At 37.4% G+C, this 10,606-nt stretch overlaps 1 protein-coding gene across 1 annotated transcript; it reads left to right on the top strand.

The window, feature by feature from the left end:
• Positions 1-771: 771 nt before the first annotated feature.
• Positions 772-1,185, top strand: LOC131876104 (uncharacterized). The gene has a single exon (XM_059220890.1). It carries the CDS (start codon positions 772-774, stop codon positions 1,183-1,185), a length of 414 nt encoding a protein of 137 aa, XP_059076873.1.
• The last annotated feature ends 9,421 nt before the right edge of the window (positions 1,186-10,606 follow it).

Below are 10,606 nucleotides of genomic sequence, written 5' to 3'. Positions count from 1 at the left end.
CTTCCCAATCATTATAAATCTCACAGGTGATGAGGGTTATTGAATAAGCCCAGAGGCAATGGGGATAATAAGGAAATGGGCATGTTGGTTCATGAAAAATCAACGGTCCTCATATATGAGTTGGTGGCTTCACATGAAATCCTATGTTGTTGCCTAGGTATTGCAATGACCGGGTGATTCTCTTGGACTATGTAAAGCAGATGGTTAGGTTGCAATCACTACTATCTTCATAACATAGAACTGGTGTGGATTTCTTTGTTTCAATTGGTTATTTTTCTTGTTAAAAAATTCAAGTAGCTAAGTCTAATGAGCAACAACTTCAAGACTTACATTTGAAGGAGTTTAATTATGATTGGGAACATTATGACCCATATGGCAAACTGAATCAAATGATGCCAAAAGCTTACGATGGGCATAGAATGAGATTGGAGAAGTTTTGGGCCAACCTCCAAGATAATTTTGAAGTTAGAGAGAAAAATTATTCTAGGCTCTCAACCCAGCAAAATAAGGAATTTTGAAATAGAGACCAATCTCCCTAAGGAATTGAGGGATGATGGCGAATTGTTCGACCAAACATACAGGGACCAAGAAAATGATAAGAAGCCCCTCTCTCCAATAAGATGGTCAAGGCAGGAGGATATAAATATAGAATCTGTTACTCAAAATGTTATAATGAGGACTAAACAATGGTTGAATTCAAGGATTAGGCCAAGCACTTCGAAAGGAAAGAAGAAAGAATCAACCATGGATAATCCCTAATAAAGGGTACACATGAAGTATGCCTGGAGAACCAGGTCAAGTTCAAGAAAGAATATGTCCACTAAAATAGATGAGACTGTTGGACCTGAAAAAACCATAGGAGAGCTTTTGAAACAAGTCAAGGTACAAATGAGAAAGGTTGAATTATTGAAAAACGACACAAATTTTGGAATAAGGGAAGGGCTAGGAGTTGTGCCACTAGAAGAAGTACATCCTGCTAGGGTTGCTATTGGGAAGGTACCAGGAGAAGGCACTAAGGATAAATATGAGAAAGGAAAAGATGATGGAGGTACATCTACATCTACTCATTCTCCTCCTGATACAACAACGACATCTACTCAACCTCCACCCACTGCAACAACACAGGCTCCAATTTTGACATCATCAACCACTGCAATCCCTGTGACATCGCCTATGTCTCACTAGTTGATATTTTTGCTACAACATCAAATTCTGATCAGGAGGATGAGCAACCCATTGAAAAATTGGTGCAAAAGAAAACTGAGAAGAAGAATAGAAAGAAGCTTATGCGGGTCGGGAAATAGGCACCGGTGGATCCTATGGACATAGATGAACATGATTTACTAGAGAAGCAATTGGTTGAAGAAGAAAGGGAACAAGTTTATCCCCATGATGAACTGGATGAAAGGTTGCTTTTAACCCTTGAAGATCAAGAAAATTTGTTAAAAGAGACAACAACTGAAGAGGAATTGAAAGAAACATGAAAAAATGGTAAAGGATTTGAAGAAGAAGTAAGTGACAGGTTGGGAGAGTTGCACAACAGTTGAATGTTGATATCGCTCTCCAAACCAGCGAAGTCCAACCGAGTACATTAACCCAAGGTATTCCAATTCCGGAGTAAGAAGAGGAAGAAAAGGATGAAGCAAAAGAGCAATCAAAGGTACACAAGGTGACTGCAAAAATTGTACCAAATGAATGTAATAAGGACGAGGACACACCATAGTGGTTAAGCTTCACCTTTAAGAAGAAAAAGAAAGTAGTAGTGCCAAAGATAACCTTGCAACAAGCAATCACTGAAGAATCAAGGAAAACAAAGAAGGCAAAGACCATGCATCATATGTCTAGAACCAGTTCTAGTGAGGTGATTGCCAATATAAATGTTCCTACACAAGTTGATGGCCAGAGCTCCCCGAAATACCAAGTTTCACAAGTAAAGTTGGGTAAGAAAACTAAGTGGGGAGAGTTGGATAGTCTGGAACTAGTTACCAGTGTGGTGAGGAGTAGGATAGAGAAAGAACACATTTATCATGCAGACGTGAAAAAATAGTTGAAACAGTACAATCAATTACTCATAGAGATGGGAAATCCACTATATGTCTGTATAGATGATAGCTTACCCTCAACTTCATCACTTCTGAAAGGTGATGTGAGGACACTTGTTCAAATAAGGAAGGTAGCAGCCACTGCAAAAACATGGGTGCAAAATAATACTTCTAGAATTAGATTGTTTTTGCAGAATACTATGGAGGTATATAAGAAGACAATATAGATTGGAGGACCTTTAGCTTCATGTTCTCAGTAGCGGGAGAGGAAGCTCAACATTTTTGACAAACAGTATCAGATTTTGAATAATTTTGAATCTCGGGGAAGATGTCATAATGGGTGAAGATCTCTTGGGAGGGGATAGTGTTGAAAATTTGCAGTTGTATTATACATTTTGGATTTGAAGATTGAGATGCTTGAATAGTATGGAAAAGACATAAAAGATTCTCGTTCTCCTCTCCTTGGTGCAATAAAGAAGTATGAAAAGTTCGTAGGGCAGTTGTTAGGTATTTTTGTGCTTAGTATCCTTAATGCTGAGTTAATGGATAGATATACATACTTAATAATTCAATGTGAACAGGCTTCAGAAATAATAGAGAAATTAGAAGGTAGAAATAAGAATGCAGAGGAGATTTTGAAGAAGTACAGGTTTAGAATCAAACATGTTGCAAATCCTCCTGCCAAGGTAGTTGCATGTATCATTAGCAATTATAAGAGCTGTAAAAAGAAGTGAAAGATAAACAAGCAGTTGCTAATGATAGCATGATATTTTTAAAGAATTTTGGATGACACCAGTACTGGGAGTTCAACTATTGCTCCAACATGTACCTTGATTATTGAGCAAGTCTTTCATGATTACAAAGTGTTGGCTCATGAAACACCATTTTTGTAATGCTCACCCAGTCCTAGTTTTGTAGTAGTTAACTAGAGTTCAAGGAAGAGACTTGCATGTCAACTGTGACTCCTTGCTTTTTTTAGAGTTTAATTTAGATAGGTTTATTTCCTAGAAAGTAGGACAAGAAACTCTATAAATTAAAGACTTTGATTCATTGTAAGAGTCCACAAATTGATTATTTAAGGTCTAATTAGATATTCTTTTAGATATTTTAATACAAATTTTATGAGTTGGAGTAGATGTTATGATACATTATTTCAAGTTAATACAAGAAGAAACTTATAGATTGCCTGATCTATGCATATGTGCTATGAATTTATTCTTTGCAGTATGGTAATGTCTATTGTTTAAAATTAGCAACTTATTTTGGTCTTATGTTTTAATGCTTTATGAATCATATTGTGCACGTAAGTGATGTATGAGAATAATGTGATAGAACGATATTGTGGTGATATTCGATTCCATGAATTTTGGAGGTTGCGTGACTTTGTATGTTTATTGGAGGTCTGTTATTGAATGCTAGTTTGAATGATATTGATGATTTTGGATTGTAGGGTGCTAATTGCGTAGTTTGTTGAGTTGTTATTGTATTGGTTTCATTGTTGTTTTCTTGTTTCCTTGATCTATCTTTTGCAGTTTATTTTCAAAAAGAATCTAAATCATAAAAATACAAAAAAAAAAAAAGTTATTGGAATTTGTTTCAACCAGCAGGTCCCTTAATAGGTATAACCGCATCAACTACTGAGCTTCTCATCACCGTCGAGACTCAACTATAGAGACCTTGGAGTATCAAGTTTCTCCAAGATTACTACTTTTTAGGAGAGGTGGTGAGTGTTCACATAAACTACTGACTATTGGTGAGTGTGTCCAAACACTCGTTAATAGAAACTGGTGCTAGAAGGAGGGCCTGAAACACTAATTCCCTCAACTTCCAATTACACGGTTGCACTATGACCTAGCATGGTACTCCCAAGAGATGGAATTTTACCATTCACACAACCCAACCTCAATTACGAAGAAGATGACATCATTTCCTAGCTACACACTCTTGTTTGGAACAATAGAAGGAATCGTACCGATTTGTTGCAAGCTAGACAAGTCCTTGACAAGGAAAGGCAAAATGGTATACACATAGAAATGGAGGCACATAGGACACTTTTGCACAAATAAACCCATAACCATCTCCTCTGTGCCCAAGAAATTGAGGTATTAAGATCCAGATCGTATATCATCTTTCTCTCCCAAGAAGTTTTACAAAGTTCTTAGGAGTAACTCTTCTCCGTCAGACTTAGTAGAGTTAGGACCCATGACTAGGAAGAAGAGAAATAAAGTTAAAGGATAGCCTTCAACATCCTCACCAGTGCAATCATGTAAACCCAATGTAGAAGACCAGTTAATCCCTAGTCCTCAACCCATCATTGCACCTTTCATAACAAAATGTCCATCGTCATCACCTACAATGACCTACTTCAACCAAGATCACATGCCATTGGTAAATATACCTAGAGGGATACATGGCCTACCTAGGAACCCAGATAAATTCTATAGTAAATTCTACTTTGGAGGACCCAGGACTAAAGATGAGCATATTGAAGCATTCAAGGATGCAGTGGTTCATAACACCGTTGAACATCAAGATGTGGTATGTAGACTCTTCCCATATTCACTTCGGGAAAATGAGTATAATTGTTATTTGACTCTACCAACAAATTCCATCAATAGTTGGGATATTTTAGAGAAATCTTTTATTGATCAGTTCCAAGTGTATGTTGACCCTGAAACATTGTAACATCAATTTGGCTCCTTTAAGAAGTCACCAAATGAACCTTTGACAAATTTTAATACCAAATTTCAAAGGGCGTACAAGAGGTTACACGATCCTTATCAAGTGGTGGAAAATGTAGCAATTGACTCATATTTGATAGACATCAACCCATGGAGCACTATGTTTATCAAAAAGAGTGTCCCCGAAGATCAAAGGAATACCTTGGCGAAGGTTTATGCATTGGCAATCAACATGGATCAAGAGTTTAATCAATCATTTGGGGGGACTGGATACAACTTACTCATAGGAGTGAACCAAGGAAATTATAACCAACTCCCTGGGGTATGATCATCTTTACCATTAGGAGCCCCAACAATGAACCCTGTACCAATTTATGCACCTCAGCCTCAAGCTAGTCAACAGTTTTTTGCTCAAGCTTTAACTTGGCAGAACAATACCAATGCTGCCCCTATCCAAACATAGTACGTTGGTCAAGTACAAGGGACAAATCAACAGTTTAGTAATCCCCACACAATGATCCAAGCCCCAACTACGATGCCTAAGAGTCAAGGGTCACTCATATCCGCTAAACTAGAAGCATTAAAAAAGATAATTTCACCAGTTGCTTCAAATCTGAGTCAACTAAAGATGAACCCTCCAGGAGGATATAACCAATCACAAATATATAATAACTAGCGAGGCTATAATAATCAGAATCAAAACCAAAGGTATAATTCCAAGCCATACAATAGACAATGGAACACGGGTCCAAACAACGGTGGGATAAACCATGAGCATCCAGATGCAAGAGACAACCATAATAATACACAAAGTGTTAACCTAATTGGTGTAGGTTGCATGATATAAAATTGCATTCAGAAGTCAATTGTGCCCAGTTCGAAAAGATGATTAGGATTTCTCAAGCTAATTGTCAACCGACAGGGTTCTCTAATGAGGAACCAAAAAAGGTTAATACATCAATGTTGGTTGACACGTTCCTCTACAAAGAGTTTCTAGCAGAAGCTAAAGGTGAACCATGTGTCTATGATGCACAAGCTTTTCGAACTAGGAATAATTACAACCTTAGAAAGCAAGGCAAGGTACCGTTGACAAAACTGTCTCCCCCAAAGGGTGGATTTGTACCTCATGATGTAAATGCATGTAACAATCCTCTCCCTCCTCAAGATTTTCAAGGAACACATCCTAGACAAGGCCAAGGTCAAGAATATGTCGTAAAAGAGTCTTTTGACATTACTAAGGAGATGGAGAGAACTGCAACAACTATGTCATTAATAGAGGTACTGAGATATTGCCCCTAACAAAATAAGGCTCTTCTTAAGAAATTGGGAAAGCTGGAATCTCATAGCAATGAGTTTAAGATGGCTAACTTGAATGAATTTAATGCTAATATCAGTAACTATGTTGTTGAAAACCCACCATTTTTGCTCGGTTTAAAGATACATGGAAAGAATTTACATAACTATTTGTTAGATTCGAACACCTCTGGAAATGTAATGCCTTATTCTATATGTCAAAATTTTGGTCTCAACTCGGTGTGTGCAAATAGAAAGGTGGTATAGTTGGACAAGACTGAGGTCAATGGGATTGGGGAATTGAAAGACATGTATATCCACTTGGGTGTTGATCTGCGCATAGTCCATTACATAGGCATTCAAGTAGTTGATAATCCAGAGGTATATGGGATGTTTCTTAGTAGGGATTGATAAAAAAATTTGGGAGGTTACTTTTCAACCTATTTTACATATTTATGGCTTCTATGGAAGGGGGTAAGTAACCAGATTCGAATTGACAATGAACCCAAGTTGAAGAAGTTGGTCGCAGATTATGGGGCTCCCAATGAGGTGACATATGTTGAAGTAAGTCTGAGAGTTTATAGAGTAAATGAAATTCTCACTTTCTCTACATATATAGTTCCCCAGTCCCGCCAGATTGATGTGGTAGGGCATATGGGGAGGATTAAGGATTTTATTGCAGGAATGAAACAAGGGATGTGCCTCTTAGGAGATGACGTCAAAGTGGAAGATTCGTTACTCCCATAATGGTGTAGGATACATCATCAAGAACATTCAGAGATATCATTTATTCCTTGCCAAAATGAAGTGACGAAGTTGATGAGTCCAATCCCTTGTGAGGATACTAATTATGGTGCTAAAATTGAAGAAATTGAAGTACCAAACCATGAGAGAGTAATTCTCCAAAGGGAGAATGTTATAATAGAAACTTCCCAACCAGAGAAATGAAAGAAGGAGATCCTTATAGTTGAGATTGGAAAGCAAGGGAATGAGGAGACTCCACCTAAGAAGGATAATGAAGAGACTCAATCTCGTGTGCAGCTCCAAGTGGAGCAGTCCACTCCTAATATGGTTGAAGTACTCCTAGAGCCTGCAAATGAACAACCTTAGATGTTAGAAGACATCAAATTCAAGGAACAACAACCACTTTTAGAAACTAATCTTCCTCCATTGATCACTGAACCTAAGCCAAAGAATGTAAAGAAATTGAAGGATGAAATCTGGTTTCTAAGGTTTGATGGGTCTAGATCCAAGCAAGGTAGTGGAGAAGGAGTTTAGTTAACCAGTCCCAAAGGGAAGACCTTTCTGGCCTCCCACCGATTCTAATTCCCTTGTACTAACAATATGACTGAATATGAGGCTTTGGTTAGAGGAATCCTCTTCGCTCATAAAAAGGGTGCTAAGTGCTTAAGAGTGCAAGGAGATTATGAATTGGTGGTTAAAAATGTAAGAAATCAGTATGCATGTCATGATAAAAGGTTATCAGCATAAAGGAACTGAGTATGGGGATTGATTGAAGACTTCAATGCTTTTAATATCCAGTTAGTGCCTAGGAAAGGAAATGGAATATCAGGTGCATTGGTTGTAGCAACAAGTACATTGGAACCAATAAGTTAGTCCCCTTTGAAAATGTTTTCTGTAGAGCTAGTCTCCACACCCATTGTGCTCGATAACATCAAGAGTTTCCAAGCCTTTGAGGATGATATACACATTGTTGCTTTCCTTGCTAATTCTGGTTCCTTTGAGGAGCAAATCATTGATGAAGAAGATAGATTAGATGTTGCTGATGAAGATGGTGATGAAGTAATTATTAATTTACCTACAAATGTCATTCCCAAAGGTATGGTCACTCTAGAAAGTCTTTTTGACTTTGATCCCAAGTTAAAAGAACAATTGACCATAGATTCAAATGCTAGAAAATAGGAACCACACAATATTGGTCCATATGGTCAAGAAAAGATAGTCTATATTGGGAAGATTTGTACTCCTATTGAAAGGGAGAGAATTATACAAATCTTAAAGGAATACATTGATGTTACAACATGGGGATATGAGGATATGAAAATATTTGATACATCTATCATGACTCATGTGATACCTTTGAAACCCAATACAAAGCCATTCAGATAGAAGCAACGACCAATCAATTCATTGATAGAGCCCTTAGTTTTTAAAGAAGTTCAAAAGCTACTTACTGCTAAGATTATTTTCCCAGTCTGCCACTCAACTTGGGTCACCAACCTAGTGTCGGTAAGGAAAAAGAATGGGGAGATTCAACTTTATGTTGATTTTTGCAACTTCAATAAGGCATCGAAAAAAGATAACTATCCACTCCCTTCCCTAGATGAAGTGTTGCAAATTGTTAATGGTTCACAGATGATGTCATTCTTAGATGGTTATTCTGGATATAACCAAGTTTTAGTGAATCATGAAGACCGCATGAAAATAACATTTACTACAAAGTGGGGGACTTATGTATACCGCAAGATGTCATTTGGCTCAATCAATGTCAGAGAAACATTCCAGAGAGTGATGGATACAACCTTTAAAGACTTGATTGCAAATGCATTATCATACATATGGATGAATTTACTATATTCTCCAAAGTCGGGGGAGATCACGCGGACCACCTCTGCAAATCTCTAGAAAGATGACGAAGATATGGGATATCTCTTAATCCCAAAAAGTGTGTATTTGGGGTTGTTGAAGGGAAGCTCCTCGGTCATGTAATCTCTGAGAGGGGGATATCCATTGACCCAGATCAAGTGGATGCATTGCTAAAATTGTAGATGCCTAGGAGAAAATAGGAAATGAGATCTTTCTTCGGGAAGATCAATTTTGTTAGGAAATTTATCACTAGATTTGCAAAGATATTCAAGCCACTGAATGAAATGATGAAAAAGGATGCTAAGATTGAATGGAATTTTGAAGAAAGAGAGGTCTTTGCCTAGATCAAGAAGTCCATTGTCAAAGCTCTCATCCTGACTAGTCCCGACTATACTGTCCCTTTTTATATATATTCTTTTGCCTTGTTGCATTCATGCATCATTGTTTTCACACAGAGGCAAGCAGGGGATGATAAACCAATCACATTTATGAGCTCCCCTTTTAAGAATGTTGAGGTGTGATATTCTTCTCTTGAGAAACAGTCTTTTTCTTTGGTAAGAGTAGTCAATAAATTTAGACATGATATCTTGGGGAGCAAATATACGCAATTGTACCTGATCAAGAAGTTAAGTCATTGCTTATGCAATCAGAGCTGGGAGAATGCTGAGGGCAATGGATGACCATTTTACAAGAATTTGATCTAGAAATGCATCCAATGAGGTTAGTTAGAGGCTAGGGTTTGTCTCAAGCTATGATGATTGATACCTCTCAAATCCAGTGCCAGCAATACACACTACAGTCATTCACTCAAGAGCCATGGTACACTGATTTGGTTTTTATCTTGTTGAATAACAAGTGTCCTAAGGGGTTGACTTACACACAAAGATAAGCTTTAAGGCTCAAAATTGCTAATTACATGATCACAGATTTCACACTATACAAAAAGAATTATGAAGGCATCTATCTTAGATGTCTAGATCAACAAAAGGCTCATAAGATGATCAAAGAATTTTATGGGAAGTATGGCACAAGCCATGGGTCAGCAGATGCTACTGCACATCAGATATTGAAAGTCGGCTATTATTGGCCTAATATTTTTAAAGATGAGTTCATGAACATGTTAGACTCTGCCATACTTGTCAAAGTGCATCTTCTAGAGAAATGAATCCCGCTATGCCTCTCCAACCGATGTTTGAGGTAAGACCATTTGCCCAATGGGCATTAGATTTTGTCGATGTTATTAATCCTAATTCGTGCATAGGACACAAGTTTATTCTCACAACGATGGATTATTGAACCCGATGGATGGAGGTCATAGCATGTAGGAATGCTACTATAGAGGTTGTTCTTAAATTCATTGATGAATACATCATTACCAGGTTTGGTTTGCCATTCGCTCTGGAATGTGACAATGGCCTTGCTTTTACTTCAACACAATTAATGCAATGGTCATATGAGTATAAGGTAATCTTGAAATTTTCATCTAATTATTATCCACAAGGAAATAGAGTAGTTGAATCCACAAAGAAGAATATCTTAGATGTTATTAAGAAGCTACTAGAGAAGAACCCTAAGGATTGGCACAATCAATTGAGGTACACCCTATGGGATTATCAAAATAGAGTTAAAGTTGCTCTAGGGACTTCTCTATATTATCTTGTTTATGACCAAAACCCTATTTCCCAGTTAACTTACAAATACCTATCCTCCAGCTAATGAAAGAACTTGAAATTGAGAACCAAATAGAAGTTCGCCTCCTGAATCTATTGAAATTTGATAAGAAAAGGATGAATAATCTACAACACTTCGCTAAGCATCAAATGGTTGTTAAGTGATGGTTTGATAAAAGAGCCAAGGTGAAAGCCTTTTAGATCTCTGACTTAGTTTTGTTATGGGACAAGGCCAAGGAGAAGAAATGTGATCATCATAAGTTTGAGAGGTTTTGGTTAGGTCCTTACCAGATTGTTGAAATTTTAGGAGATA

The sequence above is a fragment of the Cryptomeria japonica genome, chromosome 5 (assembly GCF_030272615.1).
Source record: "Cryptomeria japonica chromosome 5, Sugi_1.0, whole genome shotgun sequence".
NCBI lineage: Eukaryota > Viridiplantae > Streptophyta > Pinopsida > Cupressales > Cupressaceae > Cryptomeria > Cryptomeria japonica.
Note: the sequence above shows the minus strand (reverse complement) of the source record. Positions and strands in the feature narration are given on the sequence as shown.